We start from the raw sequence: 27,317 nt of genomic DNA on the forward strand, positions 1-27,317 counted from the left end.
TCTATAATACAAATGTATTTTGGATTGTGGCAAAAACACATTCAGATGGACATTCATTTTGTTAAAGATAACGTTTACACTCACTAAGCATTTAGGCTTTAGAGCCTTTCGAGATCTTAGAGTTAAGCACATAGTTGGTTTGTAACCACCTTGTGCTTGAGGAAGAATATTACAAGTATTAATTTTTGCAATCTGTTAGTCTAGTACTCAATTCAGTTAGTTGTTCTTATTTCAAGATTATGGCCAGTTGTTGTGATAATTAGTCGTTAGTTTGATTAAGATATTATGATAGATAGAAGTCAACCAACTTTTAACTCTCTTATATATTGGAAGCTAAATCAATTGTAGAAGTCAACTAACTTTTAACTCTCTTATATATTGGATGTTAGATCGTTTGTAGAAGTCAACCAATTTCTAACTCTCTTATATATTAGGTGCTAGATAAGTTGTAAATCAAAGCTTTGAATAAATACAAAATAATTATGAGATTCACATTAGCATATCTTAGCTTCTAACACGTAGAAAAAATAAGTTAATTGAGTCTTGTAGAATTATAGAATATTGATGAGAAACATTTTAATCTATCATTGATGGGGAAATTGAGAATACGTGTGTTTTTTATTAGCTTTTTTTAAATACTAATCTAATCTACAAACCAATAATATCATGACTTAATGATAAGGAGAAATGTTATTTTGACATCGTATATAAATAAAGTATACATATAATGTTGTCTTTTAACTAAAGTTTTCTCCTTCTATATGTCATGTCAATAATTATAAATGATGTATTTTTATAGGGTGTTAAAATACATTATCTATTACCAATCGTTAGTTGATCTAGTGGTGATTGGCCCTAGACTTGTATTTTGGACAGGATACAAGTCTCTCATTAATTGACAGCCTAGGGTCAATCACCACTAGACCAACTAACGATTGTTACAAATAAAAATGTAATTTGACAGGATACAAGTCTCTCATTTGATAGTATTTGGATCATCCATATATTTTTCAGTATATAATAAAAATATTTAAATCAAAAATTTATTTTTCCCGTGTTTGAATTCATACATTATTTGAAATATATTTACTTTTTTCTCTTTAATTATACAAAAAAATATAATAATCCGTAGGGGTTGCACGAATTCTGTAGGGGTTGCACGAATTCTGGTCTGAATATCCGTGGGTTTGGTCGGATACTAGTGTGTTACGCAGATTTGTTTCTAAAATGTGATAAGAATGAAATAACATAAAGACAAAATTATTATTTTTTTAATCAAATAAGGAATATATTAATTCAAAAAGATCATTTAGTACAAAGCAATCCCTAAGGATTCAGCCCTCCAAAAAACACTAAAACAAACCTAAAACTGTCTATACCATTAACACAGCTAGGTGTTTCCTATACTTTTGATTCATCCAGCTCCTGTATACTATATTATCCATTATATTCATTGTAACATTATACTGCTTAACCTTTTCAAAAACTATAGTGTTCCTATAATTCCAAATGCCATAAATAACTTCAGCGCAAGTTAGTTTCAAATACTAGCCTTCCAGCTTTTCTTCCTTGTATTCTCAATCATCCATTTTTGTTCATCAGTCCATCCCATCGGGTTCCTATCAATATGCAGCCAACCAAGCACCTCTTTCCAGATGTTATTAGTGATCCTGCACTAAAAAAAGACATGATTAATAGACTCATCTGCTTCTTTACACATGCTGCAGATCTTATCCGTAATAAAACCGAATTTGCACAGTCTGTCTTTTGTAGCAATCTTGCCATGGCACAATAGCCACAAGGTCATAACAGCTCTAGGTCTAGCTTGGTTCCATTCTAAAAGGCCTTTCCAATCAACATTCAGATCCTCATGTAATATGGCAGCATACATACTACTCATTTTAAATTTGGACTGTTGCTGAAATTTGTTCCAAGTTGGTTGATGCTGAGTGACCAAATCTCTTTGCTTCAAGATGTTTTTGAGCATCCACGGCCAACTAGCTCCATCCACACACTCCATAAAGACAAAATTATTTAACCAAGAGAATTTATTATTTAAAAAAACAATCTATTTTTATGAAAAACGCATTACTACGCACGGGTACTGGTATAGTATACACATCAACTATCAAAAGAAAAGACAAAATTGTTTAATCAAGAATTTATTGATTTTAAAATATATGGATGTAAAAGTTGAAATGTAAGCGGAACAAAACCTGGACCTTTAATTTTTTAACATATAAAAATATTTGAGAGGACAATTGTCAATGAACTATAATAAAACGATCATATTTATGTTGTTTACTAAAAAAAACATGACTAAAATATGTAGAAGAAAATTTTAAAAATTGAAAATATGCATAAAATATCAAATTTAGACATATTAATTTCTAATGATCACAAAAAATAGGATAATATATTAATTGCGTTGATAACTCATTTTAACCAAAAATAAAAGTTACTATTATTATGTTTTAAGTATAAAGGTTAAAATATTAGAGAATTTCTTTCCTGACCCCTCTATGGGGGTGACCCTAGTGAAAACCCCTAAATACTCCTACTTCGGAAATGCATTTTCGAAGTAATTTTTTTTCAAAATTTTTTCAAAATTCGAAAATGCATCTCTGAAAACATCAAATGGGTGTTGTTTTCGGAGATGCATTTCCGAAAACACCAATTTTTGGGGGTTTGGGAAGTACACTTCCGAAAAAATGCAGGTCACTATTATCTATAACTTTGGAGAAACTCAATTTTCCTGAGATTTTGTCTTCTTATTGTATCCAACAGAGAGATGGTTTGGTGTCTCTGAGGTCTGTTCAAAAGGTTGCTTCTGATGTTGCTATGGACATTGATGCTAGAAACATTGCAAGCCAAACAACAACAATAACAAGAGCAACAAGTTCGGATCAATCTCATCACGTGCACAGTGTTGTTGCTAAGGATGATGTGTGTTGGTGGGAAGGTTTGGGTGGTGATGATCAAGGAATGTTACAGGTTTCTAGCCAACAAGAAGGATTGAGCATTTCACATTTAACCTATTCCTAATTCAATCTCCTAACATCAAAAGATACAAATTGAGTTCAATTATAGCATCAATTAAAAATCCACTACTAAAAAAAAACTTGATGCTATTTATTTATAAACCCCCAAAAAAGGAAACATGTGGCAATGAAGTTAACCTGAGAAAGCAAGTAAGAAAACCAAGAATATGACAGACCATAGATGAAGTGGGTCTTTATCCTGAGGCAAATTCTCATTAAAAAAGCTCAATTTTTTCGGAAATGTATTTCTGAAACACCCAAAAATGGGTTATTTCGGAAATGCATCTCCAAAAACATCCCCTATTTGATGTTTTCGGAGATACATTTCCGAATTATGAAAAAATCTAGAAAAAAAATTACTTCGGAAATGCATTTCCGAAGTAGGGGTATTTTTGAGTTTTCGCCGCAGGTGACCAAGAAAGTAGGGGGGTCAAGAAAGAAATTCTCAAATATTATTATTTTTTGCAAGCCAGGTCCGGCCCAAGTATAAGACTAGGAAAGCAAGGGATTTAGGCCTCATACTTTTGAGCCTTTATTTGGGCCTCAAATGCTAAAACAATAGGCCTCAGTTTTTTAATAATTTATAAATGACCTAAATGCTAGGCATAATAATATCAAGTGCGTAGCAGTAATAAACTTTTTCTAAATACCAATGTTTTTTTGTACAATACTTTATAGTACTATTTTCCTATTTTTAAATATGTTTATACATCACATGATGCATACATCTGCACTACCTCAGAATTCAATGTGTTTTGTTTGGTTTGGGGTCTTATGATTTTTTTAATCATTATAACATCTACATATATACATACACACATACATATATACACACACACATACACACACACACATATATATATATATATATATATATATATATATATATATATATATATATATATATATATATATATATATATATGAGGAGGGATCAAATTACACCCTAAGAGTTACACCACGAGTTACACTCATTCAATAACTACATCTCGAATTAATATTTTTTAAATTTAACCGTTGGATTGAAACATAATATCATATAGATCATACCTATAAAGTTTGAGCTTAATCTATAATGATTTACTATGTCATTGAATTACATCAAAATTAACGTTATACGAAAGTTCATTTTGACGTTAATCTTTGAATATCTTGATGATATAGTAAATCATTATTGATTAAGCTCAAACTTTATAGGTATGATCTATATGATATTATGTTTCAATCGAACGGTTGAATTTAAAAAATATTAATTCGAGATGTGGTTATTGAACGAGTGTAACTCGTGGTGTAACTCTTCGGGTGTAATTTGATCCCTCCTCATATATATATATATATATATATATATATATATATATATAACCCTGTCAAATATTTTTATACTGATAATGTAAAATAATTTTAGACTGTCAATTAATGAGAGACTTGTATCCTGTCAAATTACATTTTTATTTTCAAAATGCTAATATGACACGGTTGAGTGATAAAATCCTATTAAATGATTGTGTAAAATAATTTTGTAAAGTTAGTGCATTATCTTTAATTTTAAAAAGTATTAATATTCTATTATTGTTTATAAACAATAACAACTATCATTAATCATAAAAATTATATTTTTAAATATATAAAATTTTAAATAAAAAATTGACTTCAATTTTGCCTTAGGTCTCCAAATATGTTGGGTCGGCCCTGATTTTTTTGAGTAATATTTCAAAATTCCTATGATATTATAGGATTGTTATAATTTTAGTGATTTCTATAATTACTATTTTAATCTTTATCATTATCAAAATTTTGTTTATATCTTTGATTTTTCTACTAATAATTAGTTTGTACATTTATATTGTTTACTTTTACATGGTTAATTTATTTCGGTTAGTTTAAAAATTATTTATAAAAATTTTCAAATTGACATTTCTTTAAGTAAAATAATAGAAAAAAATTCAAAATAAACACAAATAAGAATTTTTTTCACAAATATAACAATTAAAAAGATATTTATGCTTTAAATAAAAATTAAATAAAAAATTTATATAAATAAATTTTTATTGTCTTTTTGTAATGATTTTTAAGATACAATCCTTATTCTAACAATGCATTAAATTAAATATCAAATTTTATATTTTATTATAGTTTAATATCTTTCAATACTTATTAAATTTTATTTATTGTCATTTTATTAAAAAGAAGTATCATAATAAAGGTAATATTAATAATAATAATTCAAAGGTATTGAATAATTTTTTATCTTGCAACTTCTAATTGTTTCTATAAATAAATATAATTCTTAATGGCTAAATACAAGAGCAAGAGTATGAGAATGTTGAAGGCTGAAGATGGCAATTATGTGTCTAACTAGGCAGACATAATGAAAGAGATCGTGACCTTCTATCAGAAGCTAATGGGGACTAGAGATGAAAGCCACAAACATGTGGATATAGAAGCTATGAAGAAAGGTAAGCAAGTTACCCCTGTTCAAAGGGAATATCTCATCAGCACTGTCATTGAGAAGGAGATTTGGGAAGCATTGAAGGGCATAGGGGATCTAAAAGCTCCAGGCATAGATGGATATGGTGCTAAGTTTTTTAAAACTAACTGGAACATTGTTAGGGATGATGTAATTGAAGTTGTCCAAGAATTCTTTGTAAAAGGCAATCTATACAAAGTATTCAATAGCACTATTGTAACATTAATTCCTAAGCATGATCAAGCCAATGAAGTGAAGGATTTCAGGCCTATTGTAGGATGTACCACATTCTACAAAATCATCTCAAAAATTATTACTAATAGACTTGGTAATGTGATGCATGAGATCGTTCATCAAAGTCAGGCTGCTTTCTTGAAAGGGCGAGTGATTCAAAACCATATTCTTCTATCTTTTGAGTTGATAAGAGGGTATACTAGAAATGGTGGAACTCCTAGATGTATGTTGCAGATTGATCTCCAAAAAGCCTATGACATGGTGGACTGGTCATCATTGGATAAAGTGCTTAATGAAATAGGCCTTCCTGATAAATTCATCAAATGGATCCTGCTGGGTACCACAACAGTCAGCTACAGATTCAATGTCAATGGAGAATATTCTGATATTTTAGAGGCCAAAAGAGGCATAAGGAAAGGAGATCCAATCTCCCCTTTGCTATTTGTGATCATGATGGAGTATATGAATAGGGTCATGTCCAAGATGACAAAGAATCCAAATTTCAACTACCACAACAAATGTGAAAAGCTGATGATTACTCCTTTAACTTTTGCAGGTGATGTGCTTTTGTTTAGTAGAGAAGACTATCAATCCATTGAGATGCTTCTTGAAGCCTTTAAAACCTTTTTTGATTCAACTGGGCTTATTGTAAACCCTAAGAAATGCAAGATTTTCTATGGAGGGATGGATGCTGGAACAAAGCTAATGGTGAAGCACCTAACATGCTATGAAGAGGGCCATCTCCCTATCATGTACTTAGGCATTCCTTTGGCTAGTAAAAAGCTGAGTTTAAATCATTATATTCCCTTGGTAGATAGGATTGTTAGTAGAATTAGGCACTGGTCTGCTAATCTACTTAGCATAGCTGGCAGGATCCAATTGGTAAAAAGTATTGTTGTGGCAATTGCTCAATATTGGATGCTTAGTCTCCCTCTACCTGACAGTGTCATCAAGAAACTAGATACAATATGCAGGTCTTACATTTGGTCAGGGAGAGCTACTCCTAGCAAAAAAAGCCCAGTGGCATGGAAGAAGGTTTGCAGGCCTGTAAAACAAGGGGGACTAAATATCCTGAATTTGGAAATTTGGAACAATGTTGCTCTTTTGAAATGCCTCTGGAATATTTGTATGGAGTTGGATAATTTGTGGATCAAATGGATTCACACATACTATCTGAAAGGCTGTGATGTTATGACTGATCTTCATACCAATAATTGTACCTGGATCCTTAATCATATAATGGCCAGAAAAGTTGACATTGATAAAATTCAGCAACTCTAGAACAACATGGTTTTAAAAGGAAAATTCAAGATGATGCAGGTTTACAATGCTTTGATTGAGAACAACAATAAGGTTAACTGGTACCATATGATACAACATAATATTGCAAGACCTAGAGCTAAAGTGATAATGTGGCTTGTTTGCCAAGATAGGCTCCCAACAAAGACAATACTGAAGAGGTTTGGTCTACTGCAACTTACTAATTGTGAGCTTTGTGATGAGGATGAAGAAACAATGACACACTTGATGTTTAATTGCAAAGGAACTGTCAGCATCTGGTCCAAAATTTTGAACTGGTTGGATATCAATGACAATATCTCAATTGGATCAAAAGGAAAACCAATGGGAAAGGCTGGAAAATGGGATTACTTAAAGCCACTATAGTTGAAGCTTTTTATGGAATATGGATGTATAGGAACAACAAGATTTTTGGGACTGTGGGTGCCTATGGAGACCAACAGGTTGTTGTTAGGAATATTATAGATGCAATTGTCTATAGAGGGTGGATGAAATCCAAATATAAGAACCATATAGTTAACATACTCATGTAAATAGAGCTCAATTTATGTGGCTTTTTTAGCCTGTGCTTGTAATTGATCACTCTGGAGTAAATAATATCTTTTATTTCAATATATATATATATATATATATATATATATATATATATATATATATATATATATATATATATATATATATATATAATTCTTAAATGCATTTAAATATGCAGTAAATATCTTTTAATCATTCATTTATTTCTAATTTATTATAAAATGGTTTTTTTTTAATTTTTAAATCTTCAAATTATTTTAATATTTTAATTTTAGTACTTTTATAAATTGAAAAATATTATAACAAAAGCATTTTTTGAAAATCGTTGTTTTTTATTTTGTATCATTTATGTTATTCATTTTTAGGAACGGCAATTTGGTCCATCCCCAGTGGATACCCACAAAAATACCTACTTCGGGTAGGGTAAAAACCCGCAAAAATAGGTACGGGCACGGATAATACCCATTAAAATATGCGAGTATGGGTGCGGACACTGGTACGTTACTACCCACCCCGCCCCATACACGTACTATGTATTTCTATAATGTCATTTACATTATTATATAAAAAATGCATGTTTCTAAAATTTTTTAAAAAATATATCGCTATTAAATTATGAGAATTTCTTTACCCACCTCCTAACCTTCTTAGTCATCTCTGGCGAATTTACCAAAATACCCCTTGTTTCGTAAATACATTTCCGAAAACGTACTTTTATTGAAAAAAAAAGGTGTTTTCGGAAATGCACTTCCAAAAACACAAAAAAAATGTGTTTTCGGAGATTGAGGTACCCACAGGGTACAGGTACGGACATGAATACTATAAATAATTTATTTTACTATAAATGCGGGTAAACAGTACGGGTATTGAGGTACCCACAGGGTACAGGTACGGACATGAATACTAATACTCACACAGGTTTGGGCTTGGGTACGGAGATTTTTTTAAACTGCGGGTATGAGATCGGGTACTATAGTACCCTGCCCATTGCGATTGCTATTCATTTTAATTGTAAACTATCTATTTTTCAACCAAACAGCATTCTAACAAAGTACATAATCCAATGAAGTGGGAACTGAATTTTGTTTTTTGAAAAAGCAAAAGTATATTAATGAAATAACCATGCACAAGCAGTGCCATAAAGTTACAATCCAAAACAAAACGTACCACCACACATCCCTCTTGTACTCCCACCAAAACTAATACAAGTAGACAATAATATACAGTTCGAATTACAATCAAATTCTTAATACTAAAACTACACCACTGCCAAGTGCTAAATTCTGCAGAATAAAAACCTTAACAGCCACCAATACCAGACTGAAACAATCTGTAACAAAAATAATCCAGCAGAGCAAACCCACTTGAAATAGAATTGATCAGACGCGGAATCTCTAAAAAATCAGCGGACACAATACTACAGTCATAGATATAATACTGCAGCGCTTTGGCTATTCAAAGAAATCTGTCACAGCTCCACCTTTGACAATGTATCATAATGATAGACCCAACCGCTGCGATAATATTCAAACATCAGAGCAAGCTGCATGCAGAATGCCACAACTTAGAAGAATGCCACAACTCAATTAAGTTTATATGTCAGTATCAGTATCCAAGTAGCAAGAATCATCATTGTGAAACTAACTGATAAATAATCATCTATTTCAAATTTAATAAACTTGTCAACTTAGAAGATTGTTTATTTCATGAGAAATATCCTGTAAAATCCGACATGTTTATACAGCGGTTGGTCACAGAAGGAAAAAAGGAAAAGGCACAAATTAAGGTCTTGAACTTGAACGGTTTCCCAGTTTCGCGATGGTACAACCTTGTATTCAAAGGAAACATTGAAATTTGAAACACTGACAATAGTTATCTATTTCGGTGGTGATGTGAAGCTTGGTATGCTTTCAAGTAATCAGCAACATTAATCATCATCTTCTGGCTCATATATAATATTTGTGTTAGTGCCTATATAATTCAGTTAGTTGTTCTTATTTCAAGGTTATGGTCTATATAATTCAGTTAGTTGTTCTTATTTCAAGGTTATGGCCAGTTGTTATGACAATTAGTCGTTAGTTTGATTAAGATATTATAATAGTTAGAAGTCAACCAACTTTTAACTCTCTTATATATTGGATGCTAAATCAATTGTAGAAGTCAACTAATTTTTAACTCTCTTATATATTGGATGTTAGATTGATTGTAGAAGTCAACCAACTTCTAACTCTCTTATATATTAGATGCTAGATCAGTTGTAAATCAAAGCTCTGAATAAATACAAAATAATTATGAGATTCACATTAGCATATCTTAGCTTCTAACACGTAGAAAAAACAAGTTAATTGAGTCTTGCAGAATTATAGAATATTGATGAGAAACATTTTAATTTGTCTTTGATGAGGACTTTGAGAATACGTGTGTTTTTATTAGCTTCTTTTAAATACTAATATGATCTACATATCAATAATATCATGTGATTCAAAAAATGATGAGGAGAAATGTTATTTTGACACCGTAAATAGATTGAATATACATATAATTTTTGTTTTTTAATTAAATTTTTCTCTATCTACATGTCACATCAATAATTATAAATGATGTACTTAGGGGTGTAAGCGGATAAAAAAAATCCAATTAAACCGACAATCCAAACCAAACCAAACCGAAATGAAACCAATTATTATTGGTTTGGTTCAAAAACCGAACCAAACCAATAAAAACCGATGTGGTTCGGTTTGGTTCTCGGTTTTAGTTTTTAGGAACCGCCAAACCGATGAACCGAACCAATGAAAATAAAGACGCTCTAAATATTTTATTCTACCCATCATTAAGCTTTAATTTTTTATCGGTCCAACCATTATCCATATTTGTTTACACTTCCCTCCTTTAAAAAAAACACACATCTAGAACCAAACTCTAAAGTATAGAAAGTAGAAACCATAAGTCACAAAAAAACATGCTTTCACAGAACTGCTGCTGCCCATAACCATTGTTCCTTTCACTACCGTCATTCTGATATGTTATGGTCATCTTCTTCGTGTTCAAGTTCACTTTGTTAATTTTCATATATTTTTGTATCTTTTTTTTCTTCTTCTTCTTCAACAAAGTTCATTTAAGTCTTGTTACAAAATAGTTTTGATGCGTGTTTGAGGAGTGAAACATCTTAATGGATGTGTGTTTTGTTATATTCTATATGTTATTTGAAATCCCTTTCCAACATTCTAATGCTAAGTGTTAACTTTTTTATTTGATAGTGAACTTATTTCATGATGCAATGGAAATCATGTCACTATTTCGTATGGAATAAAAGCAACTTGTAATTTATTTAAAAAAATATAGCATGAAATAAATAACATGAAATATATTATTTTAAAAAATAATAGCATAAAATAAACCAAAAAATACGATAATGGAGAATATACTGATGAATATAATGTTTTAAAAAATAAACATTGTAAACCGATCAATCAAACCAAACCAAACCGAACCAAACCGGTTAGTTTGGTTCGGTTCCATTTTTGAAAAATGTTGAAAACCGAACCAAACCAAACCGATGGAAATATCATTGGTTCGGACCTTTTTTTGACCAAAAACCGGTCCAAACCGATCCGATTACACCCCTAGATGTACTTTTATACGGTGTTAAAATAACTAGTGTCTGACCCGTACGTCTGCACGGGTACCCGTCGGTCTTGCGCATTGGGTTTTAGGGAAATTAAAGAGGATAGGAAAGATTAATAGATATGGGGAAGGTTCATATAATAATGTTAAATGTTTGAAATAGAAAAAAATTTATGTTGGGCCTTATTGTTGGTTAAAAAATTGCAAGTGATTAAAGTGTCACACTTAGGTTTAACATTTCTATCTTCTTGCTTAGGAATGTTTAGCTTAAGACTCTCTATGCTTATTTTACTCATTATGAGCTAAACTTGTTTTGTTGGATAATGTGAAGTTTAATGAATTAGTAATCTTTTGTATGTTATGAATGAGTTGTCTTGATATATTTTTTTCATGTGAGCTTATGTCATATGTTTGTTTGGTCAGCTTAGAAGTATATAACAGCTTATTAATGTTGAGAGATATTTAACAAGTGGATTTCATGACAAATGTGGTTGAAAATAGTATGATAGAGATATTCACTAGATTAGCTACTTTAGAGATAAAGAGCTACACTCATAGGGGAAATTCAGAATGAACCCAGACATGCACCAAGGTTACAAGTGAGGCTTAGAGATTTGTTTCCTTGCTTTGATGTATATGTTTATGGTGTTGTAGAGATACACCTCTAGATCACGTTCTGACCTCATCTGTCACGATACTACTTATCAAAATCATACATTAGGTGAATTCATTAAATGAAACATTGTCCAACATATTCTTTCTCTGTATTAACCCTTGATTATCTTCTCTGTTTTTCTATTTTCTTAACCACGTGACACATACCATTATTTTATTACCTTTGCTCATGTTTACTTTACAACTTCTTGTATGAAAATCATTAAGCTTAATACAATCTCTGTGGGATCGATACTTTTTCTTATCCCTTGCTACTAATTTGACCTTGTATACTTGCACGTACATAAATTAGTCCATCACTACTTCCTGTTAAGTCCAAAGAACAGCTTACAGATTTGTTCACCAAATCTCTTCATCCTCAACCATTTCATGCCTTACTAGTCAAGTTTAAGATGATAAACATCTATCAATCTATATGTATCACTTTTATAATTGTATATAGATAATTTTTTTATCATTAATTTTTTTATCATTTCATTGTAACGGTGATCAATCTATTTAAAATAAATAATTAAAATAATTTATTGAATTTTTAATATAAGTGATGAATGAAATTCGTTCATATTTTAAATAGATAAATTAAAACTGATATGATAGCTAATATAAATATTTTATATGGGTGGATGAAATAGTTTAACTAATAGTATGTTTTAATTGAGTTATGTGAATATAAATTCTTGGTTTAAGGTTTAATCTCTACTATAGGTCTATTATTAGAGAATGTTATGGATGATTTAGTGTTAAAATAAGAACAACTCGATCAATATATTTTAAGCACTTGCTATGTTGAGAGAGGGTCATTTTATAAGGCAATGGCAATGTTAGAATGTGCTAAAAAGTGGCGGCAATTGACGTGGCATTAACAATGATGGTGGTGGCAATGGTATAAGATGTTAGTAGTGGATGCAATAGACAATATTATGCCCATAGTGATCACTGGTGGTGGATAGTCAAAAACATATTTTAGTGGCAATAGTAGCTTAGTAGGTGTTGGAAGAAGTCTTATGTTGGATTGACTAATTCATTTAATGTTTTACACTCTCATTTAAATCCAATAGTGGCATTAGAACATATACTTGTATGTGAGTCAACAATGTATAAGATGGAAAATAACTTCTTTTTTAAGAGGAACATTTAGAGTGATGACTTCTATTTTTTTCTCAAATTATAACATTTTTTAGACATTTATAGGAATTGAAAAAATAAAAAATATAATTAATTATATATAAAAGAAAAATTATGTCTTAATTACAATATTATAATTTACAAATTATTAAAATTATTAAACTATTTTTAAAAAAATACTAATAAATAATAGAATATATGAAAAATAATTAATAATATTGGATTGAAATTGTAAAATAATTTATAATTTGGAACAAATATTTTTGCAAAATAACTTATATCATGGACAATCAATCTCCATAAAATTTAAAAGTATTTTTGTTACTTAACATTAAATAATTGTGACAATTATGAATAAGATTAAGTAATTATGCAACGTTGAATACCAATTTGACACTATCACAAAAGAAAAATGTTTAATGGTCGATACACAAAGAGAGAAACAAAATAAATTATTAATAAGATGTTTTGGTTGTTTTGCGAATCTTAACTTACGACAATTAACAAAAATTGATGTTATTAAGTTGAACATCGTCACACGATTCTAATCTGAATTATCATTGCTTTATCTACATAAAAATAATGTTTGAATAGAGTATCTCAATATTGTTTTTAATAGCAAAAATTTTGAGACAAAAATTGCAATAAAACATCGAGTTATAAATAAAAACAAAAACAAAAAATTAAAGAAAATTATAAAATTTTAAAAGTTGTACAAATGAAAACCATAAAGTTTTTTTTTGCATAATAATTTTTTTTTTTTAAAAAGGTAATTATCACCTACTAAGTTTAAAAAAAATCAAAAATAAAATGATTAGTTGTTTGGTAGAGCTATGATGAATGTTGACTTTTTTTTTTTGGACAGATGATGAATGTTGACTTTAAAAACTATTAAAAATATCATAATATAATAACGATAAATCTAAAATATTTGGTTGAAGTAATTTTTATATTAATAATCAAATAATAAGATTGATAAAAATAAAGCATAGAAAAAGAAAAAGAATTGGACATAGTCACTCTACTGTGTGATATGATCGTTCGTTATTGATCTAAACCAAGAAACATATTGAGAGAATCAAAATAAACATGGAAATGATGAACTCTCGTTGTATATATACATATCATGTAACTTCTATGGCAAGCTACATACTATTATTTTTTAGGTAGCAAGTAATAGTTTTAACAACTTTCATAATCAACTTTAAACTGAATTGAAGTTAGTCATTGGTTGGTATTCATCTTCATAGTCTTCATTTCCTTTTGATCATTGTTACATTCCAATCCTTTTTTACTTTATATGATTTAACATCCTCCCACAAGTTGAAGGTTGGTATATATCTACAATCTTCAACTTGGATAAAAGTTCATTGAATGATTGAGGATATAAAGTTTTGGTGAAGAAATCGGCTAATTAGTTTTTGAACTTTACAAGAATAAGTTTCATAATTCTTTTACTTTGCTTTTCTCTCACAATATGGTAATCTATTTCTAAGTGTTTTGTCCTCTCATGAAAAACTGGGTTGGCTGTAATGTGTAAAGCACTTTGATTATCGCAATAGATGACATGTGTCATTATGCAATTCTCTTTAAATCATTCATGAGATACAAGATCCATTGCAATTCATTAGTGGTAGCTACAAGAGCTCTGCACTCAGCTTCTGAGGATGATCTTGAGACTGTCAAATATTTCTTGGTTATCCATGAAATAAGTGATTGACCAAGGAAGAAACATTGATCTGATATTGACCTTCAAGTGTCGAAACATCCTACTCAGTTTACATCTGGATATCTATTAAGTTGCATAACTGAAACTCTAGGAAACAATATGCCTCGACCTGGACATGTCTTGAGGTATTTGAGGACTCTACACGCTGCATTGAAATGAGTTACACTGGGAGCAGATAGGAACTGACTCAACTGTTGGATTCAGAATATAATATCGGGTCTTGCATTCAGGTATAACAGTCTACCCAAAAATCTTTTGTAGGAAGGAATATTTGAATAAGGAGCACTTGAATCTTGATAAAGTTTGATTGCAGGATCAAATGGAGTGGAAATTGACTTGGATTTGTAAGTTCAAGAGTGCGCCTAAGATGGAGTGAATTAGGTACTTTAAAAATTTTATAGTTTTAGAAACAAATGGTTCTTATTTTTCTGGTTTAATGCAAGAGTTTTAGAATGTGTTACTTTCTTTTCTGGTTATAATTTGTGAAAGCGGTAAATGCAGAAAAATAAAGAACACAAGGATGTACCCTGGTTCCCCTCACAATATGAGAGTACTCCAGTCCCCTTTCAACACGAAAGAGATTTAATTATTGTTAGGACTTATACGAGACCAACAAAATCACCAAAAACAATCCTCTTGTGAAATGAGAACAATCCTCTCAAACTCAACTCTCTTGCTTCCAACAATCCTGGATAGCAAGGACCAAACCAAACAAGTAGAACAAGAAAACAATCATTTCCTTTCTACTCTCTTGTTTCCAACAATCCTGGACAGCAAGGAATTACAACCAAATTTGGAAATTATTTTGAGTAAATAAAGTTGATGACAACAATATAGTGCTCAAGTGTTTATGAGAATGATATTAATTTTCTGGACTATTAAGAACATACATGCAGAAAAATTCTTTGTGAAATATGTGCAAAAATACTTGTTTGAAATTTTGAGTGAATAATATGAAGTTAAATTGCCATGGAAGAGATGTTTTGTAATTTGAAATTTCATGTATTTATAAGTGCACAACACCTCTATGAAACATGGTAAAGTGTAAGACATTTTCATGAAGCTTTGCAATAGTTTAGAATAACAATGGTTCATGAAAAAAAAACATAATTTTAAATTTGGTACAGTACCTCTTAAGTCAGTTAAAACGGTCACTTGACTTAACAAATTCACAACATTTTTCAAACTTCAAATTTAAAAATATTGCTTCAGAAAATTGTAAGTTGTGGCGGTTTTTTTGTTGTTACTCGGTCAAAATGTCACAATTTATCAAAAACTGAATGTTTGAAAAAATTGAAAAAAAATTCTAATCATTTGAACCAACCTAATGCAACATCTATTGATTTATCCAAGTCAATAGATTATATTTGAAAGTGATTTAACATGGTTCGAAACATGGAAAAAAATTATATTTGAAAGTGATTTTGAACACAAATGACCAACGCATGCAAGTGATTTTTTGGAGAATAATTGAGCACTAAGTTTATTAATATAAATGCATACTTGTACCTTAATAAATGAGCCACCTCTATGCCTACAAAGTATTTCAGCTTACCTAAATCCTTGATTTTGAAGGCATTGTACAAATCTATCTTAATTGATGTGAATTCATTCAAGTTATTTTTTGCCAAAATGACATCATCAACATACACCCACAAGATAGTGAGAGAAGAGGAATTTGACTTGACGAACAAGGAATGATCTGAGCTGGCTTGTTGATATTGGTGTTCAAGAAGGAACTTTGTAAGCCTTTCATACCAGCTTCTGCTAGCTTGTTTAAACGCATAAATGGAATTAACAAGCTTACATACGTGATTAGGCTTAGTTGTTGAGACACCTGGTGGTACCATCATGTAGACATCTTCTTGAAGTTCTCTCTGTAGAAAGGCGTTATTTACATCCAATTGATGTAAATGTAATGATAAAGAGAAGAAAGAGCTATAACGAATCTGATTATGGTAAGCTTTGCAATTGGAGAATAAGCATCCAATTATTCAAGGCCTTCTATTTGATTGTAAACTTTAGCAACTAGTCTAGCCTTGAACCTGTCAATGGAACCATTTGCCAAGTATTTGATCTTATAAACCCTAAACCATAAAATCTACTATCTTTCAAGTACTAGTTTTCTCAAGTGCACTTGCTTCCAATCACTTTTTTCTTATTAGGTAATATAACAAGCCCACAAGAATGATTCTTCAATCATCTTTGACTCTTCTAGCTTTCAAATGTTTCCGTGAAGGTCCCTATTTTTAAGTTTTATAAGCCTTAAGCCACATTCAAAGTATAACACCCATGGCCAGCATAATTGTTCCTTTGAGGTAGTACGATTTCCCCTCTTACCTTGTCACGAGTCAAATGATAATTAGAGGCCTCTAAAATTTTCCCTCACTACTGTTAGTATCCATAGTAGGAACCTCTACCTTAAAATAAGTACTCTCTTCCATAGTCTCTGGAAGTTTCATCCCTGTGTCTTTACTCTTCTTTCTCTTATGAAACTCACTGAAAGTAATACACGTGTGATTGATGAACTTCGGTCATCCCAGTTCCACTCCCAACAACTTAAAAACCTTCATTCTTCTTGAATGATTATTAAAGACATAATCCACAACTTTACCACCAATTTGATTGGGCTTGATTTGATCAATAAGCAAAGTTTTGGCGACCTTCGAATAGGAGTAGTTTTCAAATTTTCTACTACAAACCACCATAATTGTTTAGAAGTTTTTTTTTGTAAATGAACATCTGTCGACCAAGTAAGTTGTTTTGGCACCAACCTTAACCCAGAAAATCGTTGACAACTCAACAGTCAAATATCTCTTTAGCTTTTGTATTCTGAAAAACTCATTAAAGTGCTCTGAAACAACCTTTCGGCATCCACCATGCCTTGATCTCAAATCCCACCATTTTTTCTAATCATGAAAGTTTTCACTAACTAATGATGAATGAACAACATTGGAACATTCTAACTATATAAATTTCATATTTTAGACCCTTTAACTATGACCATTTCACCATGCGAAATCTTCAACATCCTATGTTCAACTCTATTGGAATATCCTAGATCATCAAACATGCTGATGGATAACAAAATTAGCCTAAGTTTTGGAATAAACCTCACATTGTGAAGAAAAAATCTAATCGTACCAAAACCATAAACTTTGAAAGTCTTAGTATCACCCAGAAGAATTACTCCATCTTGCTCCAACTTCAAAGTCTCAAAGTATTATTTTTTTGGACACATGTGATAAGAGCAATCTGAGCCCTTGACGCAGCCTTCTTCGGTCTTCAAACTCGACACCACTAGTACACCAACACTCTTATAACTATCCTCATATGAGGAAACTGCAATCTGAGCAGAATCATTGTCCCTTATCTTGAAAAAATCCCTCATGATGTGAACTAGTTGGCGACATGTAAAACATTTTACCTTTGACTTGTCAAACCTCTTTGATTTGAGCATCCTTCTACCTCACTTCCTCCTCTAGAGACACTCAAGCCTTCACTACTATCATCAATCTTCAAATCATTCACTTTAGAAAATAATTTGGATCTCACAGTCGTCTGGACTTCATCCAAAGTAATAGTATCTTTCTTACCATAAAGAAGGGCATCCTTAAAGTGTTTAAAGGAATTGGGTAATGAGTAGAGTTGTTGTTTCAAACATAACTTGTGAGTCAAATACTTAGTCATATATAATGATTCAAGTTTTGCCCACATCGAAGTCATGATTTTCTCCCTAGAGACTTTCTTTAGAACTTTATTCTCGAGGCATAAGATAATGGCACTTCTAGAACTATCCACCATCTCGGTTTTCTCTGCTTGTGTTAGGTGTGCAGCCACCGATGGCTCACCCTTCAATGTTTTAATACACTTCTCTTGAGTTACGGTTGCTTGCATCTTCACTTTTCACAATACAAAATCGTTGTCTCCAAAAATTTTCTCGATCTTTCATTTACTCATGGTGATCATTTGTAAACAATACTCATTTTCCCGCACGGTGAACGCCACTTGTTGTGAAATTGATAAAATAATTAAAATCACTTCAAAAGAATTATTCAGATATCAATCACACCAGGAAATTTGATTTGTGGAACAAAGAACAACGGAAATTAGACAAATGAGCTCAAGCAATAAAAAAAATAGGCGAGAACACATAAAACTTATTTACCCAATTCGATCAAATCGATCTACGTCTGATGGAAAGAGCAACTCTCCAATTCATTATACTTCAAAAGTTGTTTCAAGATATTACAATATGAGTTACAAGAAAATAGTCTTTGAAGTTTTCAACAACAAGTTCTATTTGTTATCCAAGTGTTTCTCATTCTCTCAAACCCTTAATATAAAAATCGCACAAACTCAAAATATTTAAAGTGTTTATCAATCCCTTTGATAATCCCAAAAAAACTACCAATTCCCTGTAATCTAATTTTGAGAAATTTTACTTTTGTTTCTCACTGTGATTTCTATTTTATACAACTTTTACGATTCATCTATCAACAAATAAGAGTGATCAAAATCTATCAACAAATAAGAGAAACTCATATTTAAAACCACCAAAAGCTTAACAGCCCAAGTTTGAAAATATGCCTCAATAAAGGTTATTTAGTGAGGCTAGACTTCCAATAGATCCAAAATTTTATTGAAATATATAACTATATTTGATGTCTCACACGCTTAAAACATGATTAACAAATCAAATTTATAAAAAAAAAAATACTAAAATTTTATATTATTTATGATATTCAATCTTCTATTCCTTATATACAATAATTTTATAAACTAAATTTGAATTTTAGAAATTTTAGAATAATTTGTCTTTTATTCTTTTAAATACATTGATTAATGTATCGAGACAATATATAGATAATATATATTATTTATTTAAGAAATTTAAGAAATAATATTTTTTTACAAATTAATTTGTTTTTGTATGCATGATTTTCTTCTTTTTTATTATAAAAAATATAAATTATTTATTTCCAAAAAAATTGTAAATATTTTTTATAATTTTGCAAAAATAAAAAAATAATTCTTATTCACTTGTAAATAATTTAAGCAACACCCTCAACAATTTCCTCATTATAATAAACATGATGTTATGTGTCTATACTAATTATTAGTTCACACGTTAATTAATTTAAGAAACATCCTCAACAATTTCCTCATTATTTTGTCTTGGTTTCAAGTATATTTGTTGGATTCTCTATCCATCACACTTCATTCTCTTTCCTTTCTATTCTTTTTCTTCTCCAACTTTTTCCCTTTTCACTCCCAAAATTTCCAGACAATGCAAGACCAACAACCATTACCCACTCATGAACCTCCCATGATTTCCCACCAGGTTCTCCTCTCACAATTCACTTCTTAAACACTATAAAGTTCTTTGCTTTTCATTTCTGTGAGTTTGTTGTAGTAATTGGTACTATCTGATTTTCAGTTTTTTTTTTTTTTTTATGTTTGATCTAATTTATATAAAGGGTTTTCCAGTTTTAGCTTATTATTAAGTGTCTAGTGACTAAAGAAGCTTTTTTTTTCTTCTGAATTTTGATTCTGTTTCTATATTTAGAATGTTGGTGTTTCAATTGTAAGGTGTGAGGCTTAGATTGAATTCAAATACCCGTGATTTTTTGGATTTCAATGCTTGAAATTCTAACTTAGTTAAGAGTGTTTTAAGGTAATGCATGTGCTGGAAATTATAACATTGTTTTGTAGATCTGTTGGCAGTGGCAGTGAAAGTTTCAACTATAGTTTTAGCTTAGGAAAAGAGGGGTAAAAGCCATGCATGGGGTTGTTTTATTATGCAGGGAGAATTTTAACCAGGAATTTGTGGTGTGGAACTTTTTATTTTAGTTTAATGCTGCTAGAATTGTATGTGTTTCTGATAGTGACTGCCTTGTTGAGGACGATCCGTATTCATTGCGAAATCATGTTAGGATGACATCTTTTGAAGTCCTTGCATTGTATTTTTCACTTTCAGCGCGATTTTCTAATTGTTTACTTGATATATTTATTTGGTACTTCTACGCATTATGGATATTTGCTTGGAGGAAATTATTCTTTGCTAAACTGCTTTTGCTATACGCAGACTGAGACCGGGCTAAACAAAGAAGTTGCGGATAGTGGAGCCGGCGGGAAGCGTCCTGATATTTCACTTCAAGTTCCGCCTAGACCTTTAGGGTTTGGTAGCGGTAGCACGCGTGGGCGGGTTCTGGACCATTCTCAAAGTTTCTCTAAAGTGATATCATCACCGAAAGACTTTTTGCGTGCTTTGAGCTTTAAAAGAAAAGAAAATGTAGTAGATGGTGAATCAAGCAGCCTCCTTAATTCAGACCCTAAGCCAGCTGCAGACAGTACTAGGATGGCCTCCATATCGGAAGTTTCATGGTCAAGATGTACTTCTCTTCCAGTTTCACATGCACCTAATCTGTCCCCTTTAGTTGCTACTCCTGTGTCCGCGAGGACATATAATGAACAACAGATTAAGCCACGTGTAAGTCCTTTTCTATTTCATTGAGTTTCCTTGTTAGTAGATTTCGAATCGGAAAATTGTATCTTATCAGTTTTCAAAGTATATGTCTCTACTCTATCAAAAAGTGAAAAATGAAACTTCTCATATGCGCATCATTATGCTTTGCCTTATGATATTGGAGTTTATTGGGAAAGAAATGATTGTTGTTAGCTTTGTGCAGAAAGATGTTAAATCTAAGGTTTCAAGGTCCCTTTCAATTCCTGCACGAAATGTTGTTATCGTAAGATCCGTCTCTTTTGTTACCCGCAATGAACAAGAACAACAAGATACAAATGACGGTATGTGATTTCATTTACTTGTGCTACTACAGTTTCAAACAGCCCTAGATTTTTTTTACCTGTTTATTTGTTATCGGCTTCGAGTCATACTAAAACAAAATTTCTTGGCCAATCAGATCAAATAACTCCTGCGCCGGTAGAAGTTACTGCCGATGAAGAAATTCCTGAAGAGGAAGCGGTGTGCAGAATATGTCTTGACGCGTGTGATGAAAGAAATACCTTTAAAATGGAATGCCGTTGCAAAGGTGGTCTAGATTTGGTGCATGAAGAATGTTTAATCAAATGGTTCAACACAAAAGGAAACAAGAAATGTGATATATGCTTGGAAGAGGTTCAGAATTTACCGGTAACCTTGCTCCGCATACCCAGCTCCGTTCAACAAAGAAACAGACAGTTGCAGGATCACCAAACCTTAAATTCAGAGACACTAAGGTGATTTTGAAATCCATGTTTTCAAATTAAGTTATCAATGTTATTTTCTGTGCTTTTAGCACGGATACTTTTGGTATAACTGATTATATGCGTCGGTTTTATTTGAACTTATTTAGTATTAATTTTGCTTCTTCTATTTACAGTGCTTGGCAAGACTTTGTGGTGCTTGTCCTGATAAGCACAATATGCTATTTTTTCTTCCTTGAACAACTACTGGTATGCCTATTTCCTTCGATATAATACTACGGCGTCTACTAGATCTTTAACTCGTTTGGTTCCTTTTAAGCATATAATTCATTGTAGAGAAGAAAAAATTTCTTCATACTCTGATCTTAGTTTTGTCTCACTGTTCAGCTTCCTGATTTGAAGACTCAAGCTCTCATTTTATCGGCACCGTTTTCCTTTACTTTGGGCCTCTTAGCATCTGTTTTTGCAATCGTCCTTGGTATAAACTCAAACAAAACTGAATCCATTTTTTTCTTTATTATAACAATATTGTTCTTTCTTTGATTGTTTACTTGCGTTGTTTCCAGCGATCAAAGAGTATATATGGACATACGCCGCTCTTGAGTTTGCACTTGTGGCTTTAACTGTGCATCTGTTCTATACTTATGTAAGTTAGAATGTTGAGATTTCTTTATACAAGTCTCTTTTAGCTCAATAACGATTGTTTCCGTAAACCATAACCTCGTTACTTTGTTGCAGTTCCATTTGGCGGCCATTTATTCAATACTACTTTCATCGATTTTGGGTTTTGGAGTTGCTATGGGAATCAACTATTTGTACATCCAGTATGTGACATGGAGATTTCAGATCTCAACTAATGATAATCCAGTATGAATCTCCTCGGAAAGAAAACATCTTTGCGGATTATCTTTGTACCTACTATCATAGTGTCTAGTACGAACTTTGAGTCTGTTGATCATATCTGGTTTTAGACTCGTGCAATGCACAGTGACGTTCGACTGTTATGAGCTTAGTGCATAACATCAAGTGTCAAAATGAATGTAAAGATAGAGTAATTGTGCTTAAATAGCACCGAAACAGAATCGACAAGTTGTCGACAAGAAAAGTTAGAGCAAGTGGATGAACTAAACCATTCCCTGATTTGTATATGCAGGAAATCAAGAGAAACAGATTCTTGAAGATACTTTATTGGCTTTTTCAGTTTCAAATGGAAGCAAGGAGATGTTACTTTTGCAAAATAAAATTGGTTTAAGCATAAGTTTTCAAACTTTATTCCAAATTGGCTTTTTCAGTAGTTCATGTGCAACTAAGGCAACAATTTGCCAAATCTATATATTCCATTTGTTTTTTACAACACAAATCCAAAAAGCAAAGTATAATAAGATATAATGATAGAAAAGTAAGCAAGAACTAAAAAAAATAATGATAAATATGATAACCTTAATTTGAGAAGTTGGAATCCAAGTCCCTTTCATCAAGAGAAATGCTTATCTTACACACAAAGGAAAACCAAGTTAATTTTGTGAGTTAGTGTGGAATGTTTTGAATTTTGTCTTTGAAGCACATGTATAAAGCCTATAAAAGTGTTTCTTTAACAACACTATAGCTATTGCATGTCATGCTTTCCACTTCATTCTATATTCTAATTTGATTTTAATCATACTCTTGATACATGTAAATTTGAATTTAACTCTTCTAAATTGAGCAATCCCTTTAGATGAAAAAACGATAATGTAATTGTGGATAAATAAATCAAGTGATCATATTTTAACGCGTTATGTGCTCGTAATATATTTCTTGTCTACTGAACAAAAACATAAACCCGTATTTTCATATGAAAATAACATTAACAATTAGGACATAAACTCGTGTTTTCAGATAACATCAACAACTAGGACACAAATTTGTGCTTTCAGAAGAAAATAACATCAACATAGGACATAAACTCGTGTTTTCATATGAAAATAACATCAACAACTAGGACACAAACCAGTGTTTTTCAGATGAAAATAACATCAACAACTAAATTGTCAATTAGATATTTAGATTACTTACTTTACACATTAGAATGAATTCAGTCCTTGCATATTCCTTTTACTTCCTCCAAGCTTACTTCAAACATAGTTTGGAAACAATAAAATAATATGCCAAGTGGCTAGTTCTCTCTTTATATAAGTACTAATGAAGATGTAAGATAACTAATTAATCAAGGTCTTGATTCTCACTCACAAACACACATTTTCCAACACTACAAAGCTTGTTTAGCTAGCTCACAAAATGGCTGAGATTGAGTTTGAAAGTCTATTCAATCATGCCATGAGAGGACAATGGAAAGAAGTTCTAGAATTGTATGAGAAAAACCCTGAAGTATTGGAAGCAAAGATCACAAAAGCAGAAGACACAGTGTTACACATTGCTGTCTATGTAAGCCAAACCTTCTTTGTAACAACCTTGTTAGACAACATAAGCCAAAACATGTGTAGGAACATCCTAAGAATGCAAAACTCAAAGGGAAACACTCCCCTTCATGTTGCAGCTGAGCTTGGGAATGTAGACATTTGCAACAACATTGCCAAAAGAGATCCTACCCTCATTCCGTACCGAAATTTCGAAGGCGAAACTCCTCTTTTCTTGGCTGCTGTTCATGGCAACAGAGATGCTTTCCTTTGTCTTCATGGTCGACATCAGAACAAAGATGATGACTCAATCTCAAGAAAAAACAATGGAGATACCATTCTTCATTCTACCATATCATCTGAATACTTTGGTTAGTATCATTGCCATGTATTGAACATATATAAATTACACCCTTCTATATATTAATTTCAATGTAATGATGAATTTGATACTACTATATAATAGATTTGGCACTTAAAATAATTGGAATGTATCCAAAGCTTGTGAATTGCGTAAACCATGAAGGATTATCACCTCTGCATATTCTTGCTAAGAAGCCTAATTGTTTCAGAAGCTGCACGAGGATGGAGTTAATCGATAATATCATCTACGCTTGTAAGTAGAATCACTTCTCTATGCTAATTTATATGATTTCTTCTTTAGAAAGTAATCTTATTTGAGTCTTGTCGAACACTAAATATGTGTCTCGCTCAAGGAAAAAAGATCCTTGTGTAATAACATGTGTTTGTGTGAATGTCAGGTTCGATTGTTGATGAGGAAAAGGAAGAAAGATATGACCAAAGATATAATATTTCAGCACAGACTTCAAAGAGCTATCCATTGAACTATGGAACATGCATGGCCTTCTTATCTTCGTTGAATAGTTGTTTTAAAGTAACAAGTATGTCAATTTTGTTTCATTTATTACTCTCTTTTTTACTTATAGTATACTTTATAGTTTCTATATTAAACTCTAACTCATCTATCATTTTTCTGTTATATTACAGCAACAGGAAAAGATACTGATGCTGCAGCAACTACTGATGATGAAGAGAATAGTTTTTGGCGAAAAAGCGGTATTATAATTTCCTCTTGTAAACCATGATGCTTGTAGCGCAAGTAATTGGTGCACAGTATGTTTCATTTCAAATATTGATTTTATGATAATAAGATCTATTTTTATTTATGAAGAGCAAGGGCAAGCAAAGAAAGAAAAGAAAAATTACAGGTTCCCTCCAAATTGGGAGTCCATGATCAGATTGTTAATCCTTACAATGAAGTCCTTCCTAATCCTTTTTGGTGTTGGTAAGTACATAAAATAACAATACATTAGTCTTCTCACTAGAAAAGGCTTGTGTGTTTTGTTTGTTTAACTGAGGTGGCATTTTCGTAGGATCGACGTGGATAGAGAAAATCCAAAGAAAGAAGGAAAAACACATTCGAGCAAAGCAAGTGATGAATGAACTGATTCATCGCGCTTCTTTGTATAAGTATGATTTTACAGGACCAGCTCCTTGTATTGAAGAGTATGATGATGATGACGACGACACGGGTAAAATAAAGAGCAAAGCAGAAAAAGAAGCTGCAGAGAAAAGAAGAGTGATGTCACCTATTTTAATTGCAGCAAAAATGGGAGTAACTGAAATGATAGAGAAGATTCTGGATATGTATCCTGTGGCTATTCATGATGTGGATTTTCAGAACAAAAATGTTCTTCTGTTGGCCATAGAGAATAGGCAACCTCATGTGTATAGTATGTTAAATAAGAGAAGTGTAATCAAAGAAACTGCGTTCCGTCAACTTGATAGCAATGGTAACAGTGCATTACACCTTGCTGCTTCTTATAGGAGGTTTCGACCTTGGCGGGTACCTGGTGCTGCAATGCAAATGCAGTGGGAATACAAATGGTACAAGGTAAATGATGTTAACTTATCCATAGTTATCCTTCTAACAATTTAGAAATCTTCAACAAAGTAGCAATTGATCATGTTTGGTTACTAATGATGTCTGTGTTTTTCAGGTTGTTAAGGACTCCATGCCACATAATTTCTATGAACGTTATAATAAGGATGGGAAAACAGCAAAGCAAGTCTTTATTGATACACATGGACAACTTGCAAAAGAAGGTAGTAAATGGCTCACAAAAACCGCAGAATCATGTTCAGTGGTAGCAGCACTTGTTGCATCAGTTGCATTCACAACCTCAACAGCTATACCAGGTGGTCCTGATCAAGAATCTGGGATACCACTTCTGCTAAAAAAGCCTGCATTCAAACTCTATGCCGTAGCATCACTTGTTGCACTTTGCTCCTCTGTCACGGCCCTTATTCTGTTTCTTTCAATACTGACGTCTCGGTTTCAAGAAAAGGATTTTGTGGTGGACTTACCGAGAAAGCTTCTTCTAGGATTGACTACACTCTTTACATCTATAGCATCTGTGTTGGTTTCATTCTGTGCAGGGCATTTCTTTATTGTTGAAAGCCAGCTGAGATTTGCAGTTTATCCCATATATGCTGCTACATGTTTGCCAGTCTCATTTTTTGCTTTGGTTCAACTCCCTCTGTACTTTGATCTCGCTTTGGCTATGTTTCGGAAGGTTCCTCAGCGCAGCTACAAAGTGTTTTTTCATGAGAAGCATCATCATTAGTCTAAGTCACTGTTTTTCTTTCATAAGTAGTGATCAAATCCTTTAGACAATTGGTTGGTAATAGATAATTGCTATGAAGCACTTTTGGCTCTCAGTGAGCACTCACTTTAATCCATTACTATTTGGTGTATATTTAATTGACATTACAGGAATATCATTTCACAGTTTCATCTTACTGCATTGATAAAAGTGATCACAGACTGGCTGTGTAACTGTAATCTTGTCCCACAAAATAAAAAGGGATAAAAACAGTCCTCATTTCACTATATTTTAAACCAAATGTGGAGTCAAGTTAGGCTTCTAATTATCTCGCCTAATTATTTGTCACGTTGGATT

At 31.8% G+C, this 27,317-nt stretch overlaps 2 protein-coding genes across 3 annotated transcripts; both read left to right on the forward strand.

The window, feature by feature from the left end:
* The first annotated feature begins 19,890 nt into the window (after window positions 1-19,890).
* Window positions 19,891-23,231, forward strand: LOC131599953 (uncharacterized). Of its 2 annotated transcripts, none has more exons than XM_058872190.1 (8): window positions 19,891-20,072; window positions 20,817-21,221; window positions 21,421-21,538; window positions 21,655-21,970; window positions 22,114-22,186; window positions 22,325-22,415; window positions 22,504-22,583; window positions 22,676-23,231. In XM_058872190.1, the coding sequence occupies exons 1-8, from the start codon at window positions 20,019-20,021 to the stop codon at window positions 22,808-22,810; spliced, it is 1,272 nt and encodes a 423-aa protein (XP_058728173.1). In that variant the 5' UTR covers window positions 19,891-20,018; the 3' UTR covers window positions 22,811-23,231. The 2 variants fall into 2 exon arrangements, with proteins under 2 accessions (XP_058728173.1, XP_058728174.1); XM_058872191.1 differs by having other exon boundaries at window positions 19,949-20,560.
* An 891-nt stretch (window positions 23,232-24,122) lies between these two features.
* Window positions 24,123-27,201, forward strand: LOC131595521 (uncharacterized). Its single transcript, XM_058867878.1, has 7 exons — window positions 24,123-24,704; window positions 24,800-24,949; window positions 25,095-25,235; window positions 25,342-25,410; window positions 25,526-25,639; window positions 25,728-26,248; window positions 26,355-27,201. The coding sequence occupies exons 1-7, from the start codon at window positions 24,215-24,217 to the stop codon at window positions 26,979-26,981; spliced, it is 2,112 nt and encodes a 703-aa protein (XP_058723861.1). The 5' UTR covers window positions 24,123-24,214; the 3' UTR covers window positions 26,982-27,201.
* Window positions 27,202-27,317: the final 116 nt, after the last annotated feature.

The sequence above is a fragment of the Vicia villosa genome, linkage group LG4, assembly GCF_029867415.1.
Source record: "Vicia villosa cultivar HV-30 ecotype Madison, WI linkage group LG4, Vvil1.0, whole genome shotgun sequence".
NCBI lineage: Eukaryota > Viridiplantae > Streptophyta > Magnoliopsida > Fabales > Fabaceae > Vicia > Vicia villosa.